At 35.2% G+C, this 23,030-nt stretch overlaps 5 protein-coding genes across 11 annotated transcripts; all 5 read right to left on the minus strand.

The window, feature by feature from the left end:
• Positions 1-8,724: 8,724 nt before the first annotated feature.
• Positions 8,725-11,321, minus strand: LOC110686857 (replication protein A 70 kDa DNA-binding subunit B-like). Of its 2 annotated transcripts, XM_021863465.1 has the most exons (7): positions 11,239-11,321; positions 11,045-11,131; positions 10,888-10,966; positions 10,687-10,798; positions 10,406-10,584; positions 10,206-10,326; positions 8,725-9,786 (listed from the first exon to the last, which is right to left on the minus strand). In XM_021863465.1, exons 1-7 carry the CDS (start codon positions 11,261-11,263, stop codon positions 9,280-9,282), a joined length of 1,110 nt encoding a protein of 369 aa, XP_021719157.1. In that variant the 5' UTR covers positions 11,264-11,321; the 3' UTR covers positions 8,725-9,279. The 2 variants fall into 2 exon arrangements, with proteins under 2 accessions (XP_021719157.1, XP_021719156.1); XM_021863464.1 differs by lacking the exon at positions 11,239-11,321 and having other exon boundaries at positions 11,045-11,232.
• Positions 11,080-13,227, minus strand: LOC110686859. The gene is made up of 4 exons (XM_021863467.1): positions 12,910-13,227; positions 11,456-11,723; positions 11,274-11,380; positions 11,080-11,175 (listed from the first exon to the last, which is right to left on the minus strand). The coding sequence occupies exons 2-3, from the start codon at positions 11,712-11,714 to the stop codon at positions 11,280-11,282; spliced, it is 360 nt and encodes a 119-aa protein (XP_021719159.1). The 5' UTR covers positions 11,715-11,723; positions 12,910-13,227; the 3' UTR covers positions 11,080-11,175; positions 11,274-11,279.
• Positions 13,228-13,981: 754 nt separating this feature from the next.
• LOC110686812 (ATP-dependent DNA helicase PIF2-like) lies at positions 13,982-15,701 on the minus strand. Its single transcript, XM_021863402.1, has 3 exons — positions 15,153-15,701; positions 14,539-15,038; positions 13,982-14,051 (listed from the first exon to the last, which is right to left on the minus strand). Exons 1-3 carry the CDS (start codon positions 15,699-15,701, stop codon positions 13,982-13,984), a joined length of 1,119 nt encoding a protein of 372 aa, XP_021719094.1.
• On the minus strand, positions 15,418-16,284 carry LOC110686858. Its single transcript, XM_021863466.1, has 2 exons — positions 15,969-16,284; positions 15,418-15,812 (listed from the first exon to the last, which is right to left on the minus strand). Exons 1-2 carry the CDS (start codon positions 16,256-16,258, stop codon positions 15,707-15,709), a joined length of 396 nt encoding a protein of 131 aa, XP_021719158.1. The 5' UTR covers positions 16,259-16,284; the 3' UTR covers positions 15,418-15,706.
• On the minus strand, positions 15,418-22,657 carry LOC110686855. Of its 6 annotated transcripts, XM_021863463.1 has the most exons (13): positions 22,389-22,657; positions 21,425-21,485; positions 19,821-19,904; positions 19,599-19,689; positions 19,448-19,512; positions 19,251-19,352; positions 19,090-19,161; positions 18,899-18,970; positions 18,728-18,793; positions 17,752-18,066; positions 16,776-17,647; positions 16,102-16,606; positions 15,418-15,945 (listed from the first exon to the last, which is right to left on the minus strand). In XM_021863463.1, the coding sequence occupies exons 3-12, from the start codon at positions 19,822-19,824 to the stop codon at positions 16,487-16,489; spliced, it is 1,779 nt and encodes a 592-aa protein (XP_021719155.1). In that variant the 5' UTR covers positions 19,825-19,904; positions 21,425-21,485; positions 22,389-22,657; the 3' UTR covers positions 15,418-15,945; positions 16,102-16,486. The 6 variants fall into 6 exon arrangements, with proteins under 6 accessions (XP_021719155.1, XP_021719150.1, XP_021719151.1 ...); XM_021863458.1 differs by having other exon boundaries at positions 16,102-17,647; positions 22,389-22,656; XM_021863459.1 differs by having other exon boundaries at positions 16,102-17,647; positions 19,281-19,352; positions 22,389-22,654.
• Positions 22,658-23,030: the final 373 nt, after the last annotated feature.

Consider the following 23,030-nt stretch of genomic DNA (forward strand, 5'->3'; position numbering starts at 1 on the left):
CGGTTGCTCGCAGAACCCTTCATGGGGAGCGGTTTCTCAATTGAGAGCCGTCCCTTTATTTCTTTTAGGATAAACTGGTTATCCTTGTTAAACACATACTTTGGGGAGTATGGTTTGAATTCCTTTTTCTTCTTGGCCGGCTGTTTAGAGGAATCAGCCGCCCAGACCCCTTTTCTTTTTTCATCTTTGTTGGACGACTGTTTCTGTCGTCCTTCTCTATTGTCGAACCTCTTCCCGTCCGACTGTTTCATTGTACACAGATCAGTTGCCTGTATATAGGCTTCTGCTTCAATCAAGGCCTCTTGAAGAGTCGCCACCCTTTTTCGAACTAAATCAAATTTGAAGGTAGACCCGTCTTTGAGACCTCTAAAAAAGTCAGTATAAGCTACCTCATCCGGTAACCCTTGAATCTGTATTCTCATCAGGTTGAACCGCCTGATGTAGGAACGAAGCCCCTCCTTTTCACCCTGCTGAATTGTTCCCAAATCAAGGGTCGTTTTCTTCGCAGGGATGTTCATTGCAAAGTTGGAGGCAAATAAGTAAGCAAGCGTCCTGAAACTGTTTACACAACCAGTCGGCAGGTTGCCGAACCATTGCTGTGCAATTCCCTTGAGAGTTGCTGGGAAACACTTGCACCAAGTGGGATCATCCAACCCTTGAAGGTACATCAGGTTGGTGAATGCCATCAGATGGTCTTCCGGGTTAGTAGTGCCATCATAGGCGCCTACTAAAACATTTTTTACTTTGGCCGGCTGAGCGGCTTCAATAATTTCCTTGGAGAAGGCCGACGGCTGTTCACCAAGTCTAAGCAGCCGTAGCTGCCAGTCCATAGGTTGGACGTTTTTTGCTGCAGGTCCACCAAATGGAGGTGGCTGCATAAAATATTGTTGTTGCGGCACAAATGGCAAATTTGGTACCGCCTGCGCACTATGAAAGCCAGACTGACGGGAGGTGCCGCCTGACTGACTCTCATGGTACGACTGAGTTGGCCTCATCGAGGCATTTCGCAAACTGTCCTGAAAATTTGAAGTAGAAGCCGACTCTGATAATCGGTCACTCTTCTTCTGCTCTAGCAGGTGCCGAGCATCTGTGAACGTTTGCTTTGACCCGTCCGCCTGAATATGACGAACCGGTTTCCTATTTCCCGTAGGATAACGGGGTTTTGTGAAATCAAGAGCAGACGGCTCCCGCTTCTTAGATTTAGGATGGGGAGTCGCCTCTCGCCCTTGAACTGGCTTCCTCTTCAGTGAAGTGGAAGGTTTTTTGGCCGCCTGCTCTTTGACTGAAGCAGGCGGTTTTTTGTTGATCAACTCTTGGATCTCTCCCTTGAATCCCCTCATGAAGGTCATGAGTTCGTTCCTTGTGATGGGAGCAGACCCATCAGTCGGCTGTTGCCGAGCAAGCGGTGCGCCTGCTGGCTCGCTTCCTGTTTGAAGATACTCCCGTTCCCTTATTTCAGTATGACGGGTACGGCGGGCCCTTAGGGTCCCGTCTGGAGCTGTATGAGTTTCAACTTCAAATTCACTTTCGGTATCATGGTCCGACTGAACTTGAGGGTCGTCTAGGGGACGCCTCTCTTCTGGGGTCGGTACAGACTTGGATGCCATCTCTGAAGTACTCTCCCCACAGACGGCGCCAGATGTTTCGGGGTTTTCTGATGTCCTGCGGGAGAGTTACAATTCCGAGACTGGAACCGGACGCCTGTACCTGCAAAATAACGGAGACTCCTGAGAGCTCCGCCTCCAACGGTCAAGTTAGTACCTGATTAAGGAGTAATTAATACAGAAATTAAAGTAATAAGGTCTCTCTAGGTGAGAGTATTTAATGTAGGTAATCTGCTTTGCTAGCGAGATCAGCCGGTTATTAGTGTGTTCCGTAAATTATTCGGTCCCCTGATTAATGAGGATTAATCGAGTATTTATAGCCTTGGGAAGCGTGCAACTCTCTAGGTTTAAGGTAAACCTAGGGCCGATCGGGCTTCTAGACTGAAATGGGCCTTGATGGCCGGTTGTCCCATTTGGCATGGGTGGACACGTGGCGTGTCTTAAGTGGTCCGTGGAGGACGCGTGGCGGAACCTGGTTGGTCCACTTGTCAAACGGCGCTTGGTGGATAAAAATCCCCTAATCACTAAGTATGAGTACGGTTTTATGAAAGAGGTAGCGAGTATGACTACATTGATATTTACAAAGCTTCAAGTTGGTCTCATGTATAAATAATATAAGCATCCTTTTTTTTAATTTTTTACTTATATATATATAATAAATAAAAGCATCCCTTTTTATGTAATTGGATATAATTTAATATCAATGATGTCTATCATACTTTAGTTCCATATCATTGAATATTAGTTGTGCACAAATAAGCAAATCTCGAATTCTTTTGTCATGGAATAAAATGCCGATGTGGTTTATAATGACTTGAGTCATAATAAAGCATCTTAAAGTTCGATGAGAATTATCTAATTTTATGCGTTTTCATGTTAAATTGATCTAACTGGTTAGTTTACTGTCCTTTTTAAGTTAGTTATCGTTGAGCCTTAACTACTCCGTAAAATTAAGGAATACTAAATACATAAACCGATAAACGTTTTTTTCTTTAGGGACCATTTAAACTTGTGTTTCTCTATAGTCCATTCACCTCACATAGATTTTTACTAATGATTGCATTTAAATCTTAAAAAAAATCCTGAACATTATATATAAATGTTCCCTATTAGCTTGAAGATGAGAAATTATGACAAAAATATATATGAAGTACGAGTTCGTGAAGTGGTCCTGATTACTAGATCTGTAACTTTCAAACTAATAATATTTCTAAATTTAGGAACTCACCAACTAATAGTTACAATATCATAAATAATACATTAATAATAATGGCGACTTGCTCATGCTTTAAGGAATAATTAAAAAGGAAATCAAACTTAAACAAATACATACCTACTGACGTATGCAAAGCATTACTTTAACTTTATTACAATTAATTAGTTAATTAATTAATTAATTAGTTAATTAATTAATACACTTTGCATACGACAATACCTTAAAAAAGGACAATTTTTGGATTAAGTTTCAATCTTAGTATAGGCTATACAAGTGTCTAGTCTAAATGGGTTAGGTCAGGTATACTCTATGGGCCGTAGGCCCATGGGCTCATTGTATTGATCATCTATGAATTCCAAACTACTGATCGAAATTAAAACAAAAAATAAAAAATCAATACTATCTTTGCCTCATTTAGTTGTCACTTTAATGTACGTATAGTAGCTGCAAAAATGTGTGATAATTTAATTTTACTGGTGAAGTTTCTCTATATTGTTAGAATAAAGGATAGTTTTAGGTGTTCACTTCTTAATTCACTCGATTAGTTCTTTTATATATAGTTAGCTACTAATTTACAATTTATATATAGACAAATAATTTTATGCACCAGTAGTATAATGTTGTAGTGGAATTTTTATAAACCTTTTGTATGTATACCTTGTTCATTTTTTGTAATAGTAGATCCTTTCGAATTTTTCTAGTGAGTAATTGCTTCAAATATTTCGTTTATTGGTGGAATGATCCATAAAAATAGCTTCATATTTATTATGATTTTCAACAATATTAAAAAATAATTTAAAAGTATATTAAATTACATTTATTAAGTAATAGTAATTATATTACATGGTAATATCGTGACTTTACACTATATACTTTAAGATACAATTTTTTCTAATAATATGTAAAACTTTTTTCGCTATTAGCCATCTAACGTGTAAAATCCTCCAAAATGAAGTTGGTCGGTTGGTGTTGATCTTCTATTATGGAGTTTTCTTCCATCTCTTTCATGTAGACACCAACACCATTGGCTTTACCGGCCAATTTGGATTCTGTTTAGGTGTTTAGTTGTCCATTTTTTAGTGATTTTATTTAGTGACAACTCACCCAAACAGATATATATACGTGTACGTAATATGAAAAATATCTAAAATTATAGATTTTCTCATATTCACACACTTCTCCCAAGTTTATTTGTTGGAGTTGGATTCATCTGATGGAAATTAATTCCATTTCTTTGACATAAACACCCACTCCGTTTGCTTTAATGCATAACTTGGGATTTATTTATACACTTTAATATTAATATGTTACTTCTGCAGTGAATTTAACCACCAGTAACATAATTATATTAAAGTGCATTTTAAGGGAATACGTTACCACCAACTTTGGTGCTGATTCCCTGTTTTACCACGAACTTTGCTGCTGATTGTGTTTTTATGTGTAGATGTAAGTATTTTTATGTAAGCCGAAATTGTTTTTTGGTTTATAATAGGAAGGGGAAGTCGATATATTTTGGTAGTTATTGTTTGAGGCATTTTTTAAGTTAGGATGATAAGGAATTTGTGTTTTTCTTTTTGTAGAGAATTTTTGGTTTCTATTTGGTTTGCAATGTGTTGGAATGAAGTATTTTGTATTTGCTCATATTCATGTTAAGTCCTATTTATAGTAAGAAAATGCTCCTTTTTATTTTATTTTTTTTTACAGGTAATTTTTTTTTTAGGTGAGCACCTTGTCTTGTAGTGCTTTCATTATTGCTTTTTATTTGACTGCATGCATGTATGAACGGCCCACCAATATCAAATTGCTAAGCAGCATGATATTCTTGTAAAAGAACATCATCTTAATACAATAATGTAACAATTACTAAAGAAATTACATACTTACAAGTTACATTCAGAATCTTAAGCATTTGGAGAACCACCATGATACGAAGTTCGTTTGACAGTTATAATCTATGTGATTGGTCTGTTAATTATATCACTTTAAATAGATTTTTAATTATAAACCGCAGAAATGTAAGCGAAAATGCTTAGACTATCCAACAAAATAGTTGGGAGAAGAATTAGAGCAACGATTACTATGAAGCATGATTTGCCTTCGATTGGGATTCCAAATACTCCAACTGAAAATTCCGGGAATACCTTGTTTAGATTATCTCCTTCCGAGATCATGTAACTTGTAGTAACCATATAAAGTTCAACATAAAGAACGATTGATACGATTACTTTACCAGCATTACCAAAAGTATACTCGCCTATGTGAGAATAAGTCCTGATCCTTGGATCTACGTCCATACACCATTTAAGTAGCAAGCTCGTGTAAGTAACTATCGCAGCTATAAAACTATTTGTTCAGCATAAGTAATTTAGCTTTACTTTAATAAGCAAATGAATTGATAATTTGTTCAAATTAAATTGAGCAAGTTTAAAAGTTCAATGGCTTAAAAGTACTACGGCTATTCTCTTTGAAAAATTGCAGCTTTAAGCATCACCTTTATTTTGATAATACCTTGCATAGTGCCTCTGCTTCATAGAGATATTTTACAATGCATTCACTTTAAGCATCACATGGCTACAGCTGTAAACAAATGGTGCATGATAAATTGCAATTGCTGGCATCTCTGAATAAGTGTCATGCATGCTTGTTTATTTTGCTGCAGTATGAACATGCATGCTTCTTCACAATTTGGAATTAATGATGCAGCTTTGTTGTCAAGATTCTGCAATGTTGAGTCTTATCTTGAACAAACTATATTGCCATTGACAATTATTATTGATTTATCACCAAACACACTACTCACTGAATGCTGGGATTAAATCGATTTTTATGAATGCAGTATGATATGATATGTTCAGTCTTTCTTGTTAGATTATTGTGTTGTCTATTTAGTGTTCACTAATCTAATTAATCTAACTCAATTAGAATTAGGATAGGCTATATGAAGATTGCAAATTAGAATTAGGATAGGCTAAATTTCAAATGCCTGATTAAGACTAAATCAGAATCTGAATAAGCAAAATTACAATCAGGATGATCTACTTGTTCTATATGCGACTGTTTTTTTTCAGTGGCAGCTTTGGATTCCTTCGTGCTCTGTTTGATCTAATACATTTAGGTGATTTAGCATCACATGTGCATGGGTTCTAGACTTTGCACATAGAAGATCATGTATTACCTTTTTAAATTAGTAACTGGTTATAAATAAATTCTTCAAACAAAACTGATTTCCACAGAAAATTGTTAGTAACTGATTTTCAAAGAAATCTGATTTTTAGGCTCATAAATAAACTTTTCAAAGAAAACTGATTTTCAAAGAAAACTGATTTTCAAAGAAAACTCTTATTGACTGATTTAATTATGAGATAGTTTAGTCCTTAATTTTGTTATTTTTTGCATGTACATAGGAAACTCTTACATAGTATATGTGTATGCAAAGTTTAGTCAAGAGCTTTGAATGCTTGTAAGTAATAGTCAATGTGAACATTTGAATATCATATATGTGATTAATACATCTCTAATAGATTTCTTTAATTGCGGTCAATATCTACTAATTGTAACTCTTATTAGAGCTGGAGTTACTGAGTTTTTTGCATAGACAATTAATTCTTTGATCCATTATATTAGTGGAGTTGTTTGTGTTTTTTGAATAGATGTATTGGTATTTAAAATCATGAGCTTATATTAGAATTTGCCGTCCCATTTGGTGTCTTTTCAAGATAAATGTCGAAAAGAGCTGGTGTGGAAGAGATTTTTACTGATTGTTGTTAATACTTGTCTTCTTTGTTGTAGAATTGTCTTTGATGTTTTTAATATTTGTTACAGGAGCTACCTGAAAGCTGGACTTCTATGCTAAGCTGTTTGTTTATCAGCCCTGTGGAACTCCTCCGTGGGAGCAATAGTCGGATATGGAATGTTGAATTGGCAAAAGTCACAGACCAAACCAGAGAGTATATGACTCTTGGCATTGGTTGGGAAGCGTTTGTAAACGATAACCGTGAAGTTCTTATGATATATTATGGTGGGAACAAGTCTTTTTATGTGAGGATATTTTCAGCCTCAATGGTAGAAAGATTGAGTCTTATTGAACCGCTACACAAATCTGCTTCAAGTGATTCAGTTTGCTTGTCTGAAGATTAATGTTGCCTTAAAATCTAATAATAATAGAGTAATGGATTTATATCCAAGCTTTTTTTAATTGTAATAGCTTCAATAATGTCAAAGAAATTTGTATGGGAAAGCTTTGAATAATAAACTATGTAATGAAATTCTAATATGAGTACACAGTAATCTGTGTGGGGGAGCTTTACATATGTAATGGATTTACTCCTCTGATAAAAGTGATTGATCTCCTTACATGTTTTTTTATTTTTTTAATTTTTTTTCCCTTTTGTTTTCTTCTGTTTTTTTCTTCCTTTTGCATTGATATATCAATCGTGATAAGCAATTTCGTTTATAGTGTAGTTCACATGGCTAATGTTCACTTTGATTTCTTATCTGAAATATATATGTTTTTTTAAAAAAAAATTATGTAATGTTAATGAGTATATAAGAGAGTGATATAATTTGGAGAATTTGAGTGTTTCATTTGCATTCGATTCGTGGCCTAGTAATAATGGTATAGATACTCGAACATGAAAGCCGATGATATATATATATTAGTGTATTGTAAAGTATGTTCATGTTTGTTTGTTTTTGTTTTTTTTCCCTTCTGTTATTTTAGGCTGGTGGCAGTTGTGCAATGAAGTGGATTCTAAGATTGGATGAAGATCATCTAGAAGTAGTGGTATAGTCAGCTATTTTTAAAATAAAGTCTACTTTTAATTTGATAAGTTTATGTGGTCTTGATTAGGTTGATTGTTGCTATTGTTTAGGAGATTCCTTCTGTGTTTTATCACATTCTAGCACATCAATGTGGAGCTTTTCAAATTTATCGCGGTGAAGATGGAGTTGCATGGGACATAGTTGTTTATAAGACTTGCATTGGAAAGTCGATTACTGGTATGTATATTGACGCAGGCTGGAAGGAATTTGTCTCAGATAACGATCTAGAAGTAGGAGATACTTTGATATTGTATTTCATGGGTAATGGCGTTTTTCACACCAAAATGTATAATTCATTCGGGGAGGAAAAAACACATGTAAATGCTCCTACTAATCAAACTATCCCTGTTTGAAGAAGGCTCCCTCTGAGTGGTGAGGAAATGGATAGGAATTTAACTCAAATGCAAGAACAATGCCCTGATCCATCGTTTAAGTATGTGTTTGATCGTCAATGCATTTTCCAGGGAAAAATTGTGAGTTTTTCATTTATAGTTGATTATGATCATAGTTTGTTGCTGTAAAATAGTGTGATATTTTATATTCTATGCAGGTGGTACCTCTATTATTTGCAAGGGCTCATTTTCATGAAATTAAACCTTGCACTTTAGTTTTACTTCGGCATAGAATGAAACAGTGGCCTGTTGAACTTCATCTAATAAAGGAGAATAACCTTATCACTGATAGTGTTTTGAAGAATGGAGTTAATTTATTCTATGAATATCAAGCAACTGTCGATGGAGTTGGAGCGTTAGTCGTTTATCGACATGGTTATCCTATTTTGTTTGAGTTGTTGCTTGGACCAGTTTAGGAGCTGTAGCTTAATTGTCTTTAAGTTGTAGAATTATTGCTTTTAGAATATGTTCTTAGATTATGTAGTCTTTATCCTTGCCTTAGTTTTAGTAGATTTTCATCCTATTTGTGTATACTAAATAAATATAGTATTTTATCTGTTGTAATATATATTTTCTTTTGCATTTTTTCCTAAACTTTTACATTATCATTTGTTTTTTTAAAAAAGTTAACGAAATTACATATAATAGTAATAGAAAGACAAGTAGTTCATTTTTAATAAATATATTTTAATATATATTTATATAAATAGGAGTACATAGGACAAAGTTTTAGCTTGGTGTTTGCTAGAAACAATAACCACAGTCATTGTTTCTAGGAAACCCCTCAAAAGACATCTTTCTACAGCATCCTTCTTCTATATACATAAAACCATAAGGATAAACTTAAAGTTGATCCTTAGATGATGCTAGAGACACAACATAAAGCACCTAATGTGCCATTTGCTAGATAAACCTGAATAGTTGTGTTTTTAACATAGCAAAAGTAAACAGCTATGGCTGCCTAGATACTTGAGAGCAGCAAAAAATTTAATATTCAAAAGGTGTGCAGGAAATGCACCTTAAGCAGCCGATGTTAGATAGTCGATCACCTTGCCACATATATTGCTTGGCCTTCTTTAGGTAGCTGATAAGGGAAATTCGATCATTTTGCTATATACATGCTTTATACATCAGGTACTTATTACCATCAGTGGCTGGTTCAGTTGAGGCGTTTTTTGATTTTTTCAGTCTTCACAGTGATAGGTGTGGTTTGCTTCTGATCAGTTTCGGTTAGTTCAGCAGCATCTTAAACATTACCCCTTCCCAGAGATTTGGTGTGGCCTTGAGTTTTAGTTCGCTTCTGTGGAGACATTCCACCAAAGCAAAGCTTTTTCTTTGCAGCAGGTTGTGATCTCAGCAACTGTGATGTGTCTTGCTCAGCTTTAGTTTCCATGGGCCTTTTCCCTGCAGATTTTGTTTGCTTGTTCATTTCAAAAGTTTGCTGAGGTGATTCTGGCTCCTCAGTAAAAGTTTCTTGCTGTAAATGGTTCATTGAAGAGATTTTCAGGTTCGGTGTAGGAATAAATGGCTCAGAACTTTGCATCTCAGTCATGATCTTAGGAACTTGTGTTTCATTTGTTCCTTGTGTTTGATCTGTAACCTCTTGTGTGTTAGGATCATCTTTCAGCTCTACAGATTTGAGAGCCCACTCTAGGACATTGTTTTGAGCCAGATGCAAAGTTGGCCCTACTTGAATGTAGAATGGGATGCTGCTAAGCATATTCTGAATAGTCTTGAATGAGTCATAATCACCCTGTATTGAATGCATTGTAATATCATATGTCAAAAATAAACTCTAAACATGTAACAGGTGAAATTTACATGTATGATTTTGTAGGTTTATAAAACTGTTTATGTGGTGTATTTTTTCTAGTCAAATGTAATTTCTGCCATAATTAGCTATTACTTAATGAGAATTTCATGCAACAGAGTGTGTAAGATCGAAACGTACGTGCACAAAATGCAACAAATTTATTAGTTTTCAATTCTGTACTGTATTTTTATGTAGAATTCATTTAGTGTGTGTGTCAGCGTGTACTTTATTTAAGGGTACTGAATCAATTAATTTTGTCAAGAAGAAGTTGCTTAAGTGCTTCTTTTAAGTATATTCTCATTCGTAAGTAAATTAATACGAAAGTAAAGAGCTATAGCGGTCATTGTAATGTTATATACCTCTTCCTTTATAGCATAGATTTCTGCAGCAGTTTTTCTGAATAGTCTTTCTGTATCATTGTTGAATGTAGTGAATGCCATACTTCCTGTGTTATCTCTAGCTTCGAACTTAAATGTTGCTCTAATATAAACAATAAGTCTATGTTATTAAGTATAATGCTACTAAATAGAGATAGTTATATAAGTTCATATGTATATACCTCTCTGTGAAGATACTCTCTTTGTTTGAACAAGAAGAACACGAGAAACGCTTCTGCAATGGGAGATTGGAGCGCTTTGAGCAATTAGAACATCCTGTATATGCGTTCACCTTCTCTAAGTCAGCATTTTGAATAGTCACTTCAATCCAAAGAATCTCTTCTTGCATGGTGTTGCTTGGCTATGCACACATTATAGTTAATGAATACTTGTTAGATTTCACACGTCTAATTTTCAGTGAGGCATGAATCTTTGAATCAATTCAGTAATAGCAATGTCTTACATTTCTTCGCTTCAGATCAGCAATTGAGACTATATTTTTGTTTTCACATGGGTATCTAACATCTAATAACATTGCCTGTCTGTCAACTATTTTCTGATGGAAGAGTTTTACCCTGGCATAAGTTTTAGTGCAAACAGAATTAGCAAATTATAAGGTTTTTGGTGCTGTTATTTCAGATTATATTTTTGCACAGAAAATTACCAGTCTTGCAGTACACGTGCGCGTTCTCCCTTAGGTTCATATATTATGCGAGTAGACATACTTGAGTTCATTGAAAATCCTATTTAAAACAGTAATGATTACATATTCATAGCAATAAAGTGTTAAAGTAATTTAATAACAACAATTGATGTCTTACCACGACGAGTATATGGTTTGAGTGCTCTAAATCCTATGACTTGGAACGAATCTGCCCAGTTTTTTAATCCGTCGAAGTACCTTGCTTCTGTCAAGTCATTCCACAGAGAGATGGAGAGTGGTTGATCGCAGCTATTACATGAAACACACATTCTTAGTTATTGTAATATAGAAATATGATTAAATAAAACTTACTATTCTCCTTGACACTGAATATCATGTAAAGTAACCTCTGATCAGTGATGATTATTTTTTTGCACTAAGCTATCTCGTCCTCCATCTTTCCCTTCAACTGTTCTTGGTTCGTCTTCAACATAAAGAACCACTCCTACAACATCTGTGATTAAAAAATGCTAATTAGTATTTTTGTTAGATAGAGTCATTCTGATCATGTTAAGTTATATTATCTTACCATATCTCTCATCAGGATCCACTGCACGAGGAATAGCTGCTATTAGCTGGTAGTTAGGTAAAACTGGTCCAAGTTCAGGATCAACTGGCTGAATCACAGTTCTACTACCAAAAGTCATTTGGTAAGGGAACTGATCAAGGTCAGTTCTCCATTTTTCATCTATAAATTTGATTGTTGCAGCAGAAATATCATACTCTCCCAGATACTGCAGTGCATCTTCAAAAGCCTCAATCTGATCTCCAAATAAAGTACCTCGCATCCTGTTGCCCTACAACATTGCAGCACAAACTTGTAAGCTACACGATACTATCAGCATCACATTGTAAAGAAGATTCAGCAAGCTACTTCTACTTGTTAGCTAGTCTAAGGCATTCGTTTCAAATTGAAAGTCAAAGTTATAAATAAAAATAGTTATCTTCATATTTGGTAAAAAAAATGCTGTCATTAATGTACTATAATAATCCTATTATATAATCTATCATTGTTGTAGAAATCGTTGAGGGTTTTGTTTCAGCTCGAATTATAGTTAATTTATAATATAATGATAATGATAATGAGTCTTTTTTCAGCTCAAATTATAGCTAATTTATAGTGTGGTGATAATCAAATGCTAATTCTTTTATAAATGATAATAACCGAGCATAGTATAAGAGCTGATCAATCTATTAATCAGTCTAGATGTCATTTTTTTATAAATGTACTTTATTTTGTCTTGATCAACTTATTGATTGTTTTAAAACAAGATCTGATTCAAAGTTACAAACTAATCGTGTACATTTACTAATAGCAATTTATGCTCATAACTTGTAGAATAAAGTGCATAAAACAACTCATTGAAAGGAATCATATGTATCAAAGTTCAGAATGCATAATTGGAATCAAACAACATAATAGCATATTACAGTTGTCACCGAGTCTTGTTAAAACAATCATGGGCATACATAATGCATAGCAGCAACCTAAAGCAACATAGATATGATGCACAATCACTAACTAACCATTTAGATTTTATTATAATAATAACTATAAGTCTAAAGGATATATAATATCTACCATTGCCTTGACTGAAATAAGTTTATGGTTTACAAAATCAAGCAGCCTATTAAAAGCATCACATACTCAGATTTTATTGTCTAAGAATTTCTGTAAAAGCAAGATCTATGTCTTTTTTTTTTTTTCTAGTCCAATATCTTTCAGAAGTGATTTTGCCTATTTTTCATTGACTTTTAATTAATTTATCTATTTCACCTTTTTATGTGCACCAAAGCTGAAGAATAAATTAGGCAGACTACTGCATACAATCATAGTAGTGAAAGGTTTGTACTTGGAAAACGGTTAGATTCTCACATTCAAAACATTCCAACAAAAATTGAGTGGAAACATTTAGATTCTCACATTCAAAACATACCTAAAATAATATGGACATATAATCTTCTAAAGCAATAAATAGATACCTGCTCGTCCTTCAGTAGCAAAGTCTGGAATCTGACAGTTTTTTTGGAAGATAGTATGTCTCTTCCCTTTTCAGCAACTACTACTCTGACTATATAAGTCTTGCTTGATGCATTTAACTGATTCAAATACACATACTGTGGTTTGTGTCTAGTTGTTATGAATTTTAAATCTGTGCATATAAATGTGTACAGAATTTCATGGTTAGTATCAGCTTTAAAACATAATCTACAATCCAATTCATTATTTTTTTTTTCTAAAAAAATAGAAAACCAAATAATAATAAATTTCTTAGAAAAGGTAATCGAAAATAAGAATTCTAAAAACTAATATGAGTAATTATTGCATAAGGAAAAAACCATACCTTCCATAGTTCAGAAATTAATGCTGAGAATACTTGCTTCTGTAAACCAAAAAAACGTATGCCCTAGCAGCAAATGCTTTTATAGTGCTTTAAAAAAACATGTAGTCCTTAAAAACACAGGTAAATTGACTACAATAGCCTTGGATACTTCTAGAGATAGATTGGAAAATAGCCAGTGAGGTTTTTTTTTTTTTTTTTTATTGTGCTGTCACTGTTTATACTGTTCATCCCATACCTCTGATTAGGAAATCTGTACTCTGAACTTTATACTGCACATTCTATGCTTTTGGTTAGGTATTCAAAGTGTCCATTTTTTACATTTGATATGTCTAGCTTTCTACTTACACATAAGAAAATAATAAGTTATATTTTTGTTTTAAAAGTCTTTAAAAAAAAAGAAGTCATTGGAGAAATTTTATATGGTCCAAGTTGTAAATTTTGGTTGAAAAGTCTCTGATATGTTGTCAGATCTTAAGCCACCCTAAAAGCCACCCTAAAAGATAGTCTAGATTTTCTAGCATACTCTATGATACTACTATTATACTATAATATTTAGATATTTATATGAATAATGTAAATGAATTTTTGCTTTCTAAGAAGGAACACTACATATTTCAAATCAAAATAATAAAGAGTACATAATGCATCTTAGCAGACCATTTTACACAGTTATAGCTTATTCTAAAATGCTATAACCATAAGGCTATTGCTCAAAACTTGTTCAAAAATGTACACAAAATGACCTTAAGCTTGGGTGTAGATCCTTTAAAACCGGATTCCCTGCAATGTAAACATGCAAAAGAAACTAAATTAAGGATTTCTGTGTAAATGCATATATATTGTCTTAACTAAGATAATATGTAATAAGAGGCTGGGTTTTTTGTATTCTTACCTAGATTACTCCTGCTAGTTTTAAGACAGTATACAAAACAACATTTTTAACAGATGTTTGGGCATACTCTATAGCAGGAGCAACCGATAGGACTCTGATTTTATCCGCTGTCCGTGCACGTGAAAGAGCGACATATAATTGACCATGCGAAAAGCACGATCGAGGAAGATAGACCAACACTTGGTCTAGTGTCTGCCTTTGAGACTTATTGATGGTCATTGCAAAAACTTAATTTGATTGGAAACTGGTTCCTCTGAAATTGAAAAGGATACTTCTGAGAACTCGATGGCCTGATTTTTATTCGAGGTATAAACACATGTTCGCCTTGATACTGTCCAACAGCAATCACACACTCGATTAAATTTGAGAAAAAACCTCTTACATATGAGCCGTGTACCATTACACAGACTAGAAGAAGGCAACAAGTTTCTGAGTAATATTAATGGGCAATCCTTTTTCAACACAAGGTTGTGAGGACTCATTCCTCCTGGGCACAGTTTGTTCAGAAATTCCGTAGGGTATATGTTGCCAGTGTCATCCAAAATAGTATCATAGCTTGTATATGTCCTTGCTTCCCCTGGAAACTTATCAATCATGAACGAATTTATAGAATCGACATCATCATTTATAGGAGTTAGAACAGCTCTCCTTGAAAATATTTTGGGATCCAAACTACCTGAACTCAATTCTGGAAAAGTTGATTCTAGGTATTCTAATATTGGATCTTCTTCAGGCTGAAAAGTCTTCACTATCTGTGTAGGTAACTGAATGACATCACTTTCCATAGTTTGCAATTCCCCATTTCCTAATGCAAGCAAAAACTCACTGAATGCAGGGTCTTCTCTGGCCCTTAAGTTTTCAGTCAATCTGAATCTCTTTAAATGATACCATATATATGAACTCACCACACTTGCGTCAACTGCTTCTTTCTGAGACTTATTAGGAACAACAGGCAGCACTTGTCAAAAATCCCCACCAAATACAATTACTTTTCCACCGAATGCAATATTATTATCACATATATCCTGTAACAATAAGTCCAAAGATTCCAAATTTTGCTTGTTTGCCATTGATGCTTCATCCCATATTATAAGGGTTGTTTCTTTTATCAATGCTGCTAGGCTACTTTGCTTAGAAACGCTGCATGCTAGTGAGCAATCACTGTCTACTGGTATTTTGAATCTTGAGTGCGCTGTTCTACCAGAAGGAATGTTTGTTGCAGCTATACCAGAAGTCGCTGTCGGCAAAACAATCTTATTCATGAGGCGAATCTCTGCATATAGTGCATTGTATAAGAATGTTTTACCGGTTCCACCTGGACCATCTACAAAAAATGCTCCTGGTTTTCCTTTTATCACATGCTCCATTATAGATGTAAATGCTTCCCTTTGAGCTGCATTTAAGAGGCTGCGGCTGTCTATACAGCTCTGAGGAATTGGGGCATCTAGCGCGTCTTGTATATCCTTTGTTCTGTCAATCATGCTATCAGTGCTATCACTTAAAGAAGTCAAACCACATTCACCCAATGATTTTCCCATAGCTTCTAGATGCTGCTCAATTGATCTGACTGTGAGCTTTTTAATTTTGCTTTCTGCACCAGGATTTTTTTTTTTGCAAAATCTTCTGACAATGCATCATAGTATTTGTACCATAGTTCTTCAGGGTTTTCTGGCTGATAGAATATAAGCACAGTAGCAAATAAACGGCGTAAAGCTACTGGCAGCTGAATTTTAGTCGCTTCAGCTAAACAAATGTTTGCAGCATCATCTATTTCTAAGATACCTGCTTTAAGGTAGTATTTGTACCATAGTTCTTCAGGGTTTTCTGGCTGATAGAATATAAGCACAGTAGCAAATAAACGGCGTAAAGCTACTGGCAGCTGAATTTTAGTCGCTTCAGCTAAACAAATGTTTGCAGCATCATCTATTTCTAAGATACCTGCTTTAAGGCACGCCTCCTTGAAGCTTGCACATACATGCCCGCGAACTCTGCGTAAGTCTGTAAATGACCTAGGACTCTTGACATTTAGCAACAACAATCGCAAATAGAAACGCTCACCTTCAGAAGGACCTACAAAGGTTAAACGGCCTACCATTTTTGTTTTACGTTTCCGCCTGAACCATGCTTTTGCAGTACCATCCCATCTATAGTGCTCTGGAAATTCTCCATAAAAATACCCCAAACCATTCTCAAAAGCAGCATTCTAAGAGAAAAACTCTGTTAAAGGAGTCTTTGCATAAACACCACTTGCAATTCCCACATCTAGTCTTTCATGTGGCCACACACACAGTGTTCATTTCTGGCATATGAACTGAGAGAGGCATTACTGGTGGATATATTTCAAATAAGTCAAATCCAAAAATTCTCCATGCTGCTTCACATGGTGACACCCACCTTCCTGACTGATACTGAGCAATCTCATCTTCAGAATTTCTATCTTCAACTGAAACATTAAAGGCCACCCGATCATGTCCCTTGTAAACATATTTGTATAAGTACTTTACTGCTTTTATAGTTGAACAAACCTCAACATTTAAATGGCAGTCAAAAAGTGAAGAAAGATAAGGGTTATAAGGCACAACCCATCGATTATCTAAGTAAGCACCCCTGACCTTGACTTGTTCTCCAGTATCCGTCCTGCGATAGCATGGGTAGCCATCCTTATTTGTTGTGGTTTGTGGTGTGAATTGTTTTGGATACCCATTTTTACAAGAAGATACATTATCTTTCTTTCTCATACAAGGGCATTCTGGATTTAATTTCCCACATGGTCCATGCATCATATGCTGTAACACAATCTTACGGAGTTCGGGTTGATTCACAGGAGGTATTTCTGCGCAAACAAATTTATCATAATCAGCAGGACACTTCATCTTGTACTGTGGTTGTAGAATTAACAAGAAATGAGCATGGGGTAACCCTCTTTTCTGGAATTCTACAACATAAATCATAGCAGCTACTTTGCCAAATATTTTTTCTTTCATGACTTTTTTCCTTAGAGCAATCAACTTTGCTCGAAATATTCGAGCAACTAAATCTGGCCGATCCTGAGCAGCTTCACCCGGCGATAGTTCAGCTTTTATCTCTGGCCAATTTGCGTTGCATGTTACAGTAACAAAGAGATCAGGTTTCCCGTACTTCTGCACAAGCGCCATTGCATTCAAATATCTCCTTTTCATATCACGAGGCCCTCCTAGGAAAGATGGCGGCAAAATGAACTTATGTCCAACATTTGCTGCATTTGTTTCTCCACTTTCGACTGTATCAAGAATCCCTTTATATAGATCAGCTCTTATTGTATCCTGATTTCTCCGGAAAAAGTCTAATCTTGTATTTTCAACTTTGATATACATATCCACAATGTACTGCAGGAAAGCACGACCTGCCCTTAGAAGCATGTTTCCTATCCTGATTTGAATCATGTAGGTATAGTACTCTCTTGTAGAGATGTACTTATCTGCCCTGGTATGCCTTCTAGAAGCACCTATAATAAGCATTAAGAGAAATGAATGAACTGAACGTATCTTATTTAAAGGAAACAATGTTATAAAAGTAATATAAAACATTAAAGTCTTTGTGCAAACTCACGGGTGGCTTCTGCATCCAGAAACTCTGCTGGAGTTTGTACTGCACAAGACTGAATAGGATCAGGTTCAGTGGCCAATTGTCTGTCTCTATCGTGCAAAACTTTTTTCAGACCCTGATGCCAACCACATTCACCTCTTGGAAAGAGTAGAGGATACTGTAAAGGGTCATAGCACCCATAATAGTGTGCAATCCGGTGAATTTCCGTAGACTTTCCAGTTACAAGGATATGCGGCCATGAACTCTGGCTCGACGAAACACTATCAGGCCAAATAACTGCAACTTCATCTGAAGTGGGAGCATTATACACTCTTTGATCTGGTACAGTGTTTGAATTTATTATGATGTTAGTACTTTCATTGACAGTTACTTCTTTCAAAGAACGAAAAAATCTTGCATATGGATTATCTCTAGTTACTCGCATTAATATGTCAATTACATCTTGTCTTAATTCAGGAAAATAATCTGCCCGATGTTTAAGTTCATTTTGGCCATCATAGAAGTAAAGTTGCAAGTATTTTGGGCCTTTTTCATCTGGAATTAAATCTGGCACAGAATGATATATTTGACCATGTAATTTAAAGACATATATTCCTTTATGTGTTTCTCTGTCGACCTTACCACCAATTGAACTAAAAGCAAATAAATTATTGTATAATCTAGCAAACTTTCTAAAACGCACAGCATCTTCATCCTTTGAAGTAAAAAGCCTTACTAATTCCGAGGGATATTCATTAGCAACTATCTTAATATCTCTATCACCACAACAGAAATGCAGGGTTTCAAACTGGAATTTCTTAGCCCCACATTTGGCACAGTGAGTAGGCGGAGCTAACTGTAATGGCTGTGTAGGTAATGGCTTCCCTATAGCAGCCACAGGTGTTTCTGTAACATTATCAAAAGATACCTTGAAAAATTCTATCACACAACAGCATATATACATTGATCCTATGAACTGGAACTATAAATAAGGACTTACTTTTAGCCGCATCTCTTAATTGCTTTGAAGTTTGTGCAGGCGCAGACAATGACGCCTTGTTTTTTCCTGTAAAATTATAAAGTAAAAACAGAAAAGAAAGTAGTAAACAGTATACTATACAGCAACATATATAGATTTTCTTTGGAAATTGTAATTACAATATGATCATACCCTTAGCCAAATTCTTTAATTGTTTTGAACTCTGTCCAGATGATGGAGTTGCCTTAGTAGCCTTGCTTCTTTCTGTCATATACAAAAATAATTAAAGAACAAAACCTGCTTAGTAAATTCACCCAAATATTTCTCCCACACAGCAGCACACATACACTAACCCTTTAAACCGAACCTACAGCCATGCTTACTTTTCGGTGCCTTCTCTAACTGCTCTGAACTCTGTGCACATGATGGAGTTGCCTTAGTAGCTTTGCTTCTTTCTGTGATATCCAAAAATAATTCAAGAACAAAATCTACAAAGTAAATTCAGCCAAATATTTCTCCCACACAGCAGCACACATACACTAACCCTTTAAACCGAAACTACAGCAATGCTTACTTTTCGGTGCCTTCTCTAACTGCTCTGAACTCTGCGCAGATGAAGGTTTTGCTTTAGTAGATTTAGGTTTTTCTGTAATGCAGCATAAATAAAACAGGAAGAAAGCTTATTAAATAGATTCGCATATATATCCTTCTTATAGCTATAAACCAAAACAAAGTGCTTACTCCCAGCTGTGATGTATATCGAAGGCCTTGCTCTAGCCTTTTTAGGTCTTGGTTGTTCTTCCTCACTATACAAAGCATAAAAGACAGGTGGATTTGTTTTTTTAACATAATTATATCTGGCATAATCATACTTGTCATAATAACCTAGTACCTGATGGAATTCTGCGGCAATGATACACTAATTGCTTGTTTTGACTGTCGACCTTGAGCTGATGGCCTCTTAAAATTGTAAGGCGCCTCAGCTATTATAAAAACATTGTAAAACAGCAATAAAGCAGTTATTCATTAAGGTGATAGTATGCAACAACACAATATTCAAAATAAATAAGAAACACTTTTTTTCTGTAAAGATCTTTTTACTGCACAAACGCACCCATTTCACACTGTCGCAGCTGAAACCACCTCTAGATCTTATATATGGTAGCAACAAAGTCTGCGTTTTTTTGTTCTTTTATTTCTGCATAAAACCACAACCAACAACCTAGTATTACTTTTTGCAGCTAACTTAGTGTTCGACATTTCACTAAGCTTTAAAGAAAGTAAAATTTGTTTCGATGGCTATTTCAGAGACAATAGGCAAAGGAGAAATAATATGTTTATAAGTAACATAAAACAATGTGCACTTAAATAGGGCAATCAAAAGGTGCTTTCATTCATTTAGAAAGTACATTACATTATATTCAAGTCTTATCATACATACGATTTCTTTCATGCGGTTTCAACATACTCAAAAGAAGCACTAAATCTATATGCCAAAAGTAGAACATAAGCTCATATAATAGACCTAGTGCACACCAAACATAAGCACTGATAATGAGGCAAACGTCATGCCATGCTACCTATTAACTATAACACTAAGTAACCTAAGCAAACTTAGCACGCTTCCAAACAGTCTCTAGTTCAGGAATGCAAGAAACCAAAGGTTCTGTAACTCTGACAGCAGAAGAAGATGCGGTGTCCATTGCTGCACTTGAGCGGCGCTTCATTGGAGCAGAGGGTGGCACAATAGGCTTAGGAATCTGAAACCTTTCAGATGTCGGAGTCACACAGTCTCCTTCAGGAAAGCGGTCACTTCTAGCAGCTAATCGTTCCTTGAAATGGTAAAACTTAGTCTTTAAATCAGAACAAGTAGCACCCTTCTCTGAAGCAAGGCCATAATTAGCATCTATAACCTCTAGGCTATACTGGGTGACCAAGTAATGGATAGCTCTTTTAGCGGTCTTTTGCCTTGCAGCTGCTACTTCAGCACAAGGATCACTATAAATGCACTCCATACCAGTTCCATTGTGGGGGCAAGACACAGTTAGCCAAGACACAAAACCCAAACCTTCAGCCCAAATAGTCTCCAATGAACTTACCTCTGCTCCCGTTTTTCTAACAACAGCACCTAAAAAGTCAACATAATTCATCGTCACATGGACAACATCCTCAGTTGTTCTCTTTCCTAAATTGCCTTGAGTTGTAGGCATCTCTAGCCCTTTCTCACGACATAATTCAACAACCTTATGCTTATAAAGTTTACTACACAACTGATACATTCTTGCTCTATCAGCAGTAAAATCATTCACCCGCACTCCATAGTGGCTGATCATTTTCAGTATAGCTTTTTGAGCTGCCCTTTCCTGTGACTCCTGAATTGTATTAGCCTCCCCACCAAAGAATACAAATTCAGATCTACCACATTCAGTCTTAACACGAACAAAAGCGTTGTTCCTATCCTTATCTACGTAACCATACACTGGTTCAGGGAAATTTAAACATTCAACCACTTGACCTAATAAAGGTCGAAATGGAATGGTAATTCTGTTCGGATGAATGGCCATAACCTGTAACCGGCAAAAAATATCATCTTAATTAAAGCAACACAAGCACCAACTAATCAAACACACCTAGTAAATTACAAGACCTAACAGCAATCCAGCTAACAAACCATATACACTCGAAAAATTCCAGTCCAAATTCTCCACACAAACTTACCGATAGTAGTATCGCACTGATTCACCACCACAGCTAGCCCAAGATGCAGTTTCCTATAGTTCTGTTTTATTTCACCAAGAAGAGGGGGGTAAAAAGGAAAAAGGAAACACAGAACACACCCAAAAAAAAGCAACATAAGCAACAACATTTAAGCCAAATCTCCAGAAATACAACAATATTAACATAAGTACATAAACTAACAACTAAACTAAAACTTGTAGTTCATATTTCCAGCTCATTTACGTTCCTTTATAGTCCAGAAAGTCAAGTACTCTTATAATCCAAGAATCACTATGTCAATATGCAAATCTGTTTATATAACTAAGTTTCAGTAAAATATGATCCATTATACTGCAGTGTTCTCATCAAAATTAGCCAGAAGAAAACAGCCTCAGTCAAAGTTTCATAGTACCAACCTTTTCTCACACAGCATATGAAGAAGAACAAAGAAATACATACAAGAAATAAGTGAAATATGTGCTGGTATAAAAGGCAAAGAAATAAACCAAAGGACACACCTATACATATTTTAATACAACAAAGAAGTACATCACAAAAGTATTTTAAGCCTCGAAATTCAAATATCTTCTATACTTAGTATATTTAAATACAATAAATATTCTAGCAATTTTGTAGTAACAGCTGCACCACATCATTCCTTGTGCAAACACTGTAGATTAACAGTGCCAACCTACACCAATTTTCCAATTGCAATAATTAATCACCTAATTAGCTAACCAGACCATAACCTTTGCTACTAAAATAACAATTCAAGAAGAAATAGCCCAAACAAATTTTCCAATCACAATAAATAATCACCTAATTATCTAACAATACCATAACCTCCGCCACTAACATAAAACATACAAAATGAAATCCCAAGGTAAATAGCAAATTAACACATCCAACCATAAATCAAAGATAACTAAATTTCGGGGGAAAAAAAAGGGGGAAAAAAACGTACCTTATAATAACCCATAAGCATCATGTATAAAGCAGCAGCAACCCAAATTACACGAACAATCTCCATTGAACTATGCTCTGGAAGCGAAGAAAACGCAATCACCAAATTAATTGCCTAATTTACATCAAAGGTTACTACATCAATAAAGAAAGAAAAAAGGTACATCAATAAAGAAAGAAAAAAGGTTCCCAGGAAGTATAGCTCTACACGTGGCCAACATCAACTGACAAATGTACACCAAGCAAGGATAAAAGTGAAAGGACAATCCTACCCTTGGAATTTTGGTGCTCCAGCAAGGGAGACAAAGGGCAAATGCGCCATTTCTCTGTCCTAAGGAACAGTAAATTTGGGAGCAACTTTGGTGCAACAGTAAGTTGCTTTGGGACTCTTTAACGTAACATTTTCAATCTCAATAGTGAGTTTATAAAACAAAAAAGGCAACAGAATGATGTTGGAGGATCTCAAGATAATGATTCTATTGAAAATCAGTGGATAATTAATGAATTCGCATATTGGTTGCATAGCCAGGTTATATGCTTTTATATTTAGGGTTTTTTTAATTTCATTTTATACAACAATGTTAGTATAACTTTATTATACTCGAATTATAGGTTCATAATTTAGATGAAAGCACAGTAATTC

The sequence above is a fragment of the Chenopodium quinoa genome, unplaced genomic scaffold (genome assembly GCF_001683475.1).
Source record: "Chenopodium quinoa cultivar QQ74 unplaced genomic scaffold, ASM168347v1, whole genome shotgun sequence".
Taxonomy (NCBI): Eukaryota; Viridiplantae; Streptophyta; class Magnoliopsida; order Caryophyllales; family Amaranthaceae; genus Chenopodium; species Chenopodium quinoa.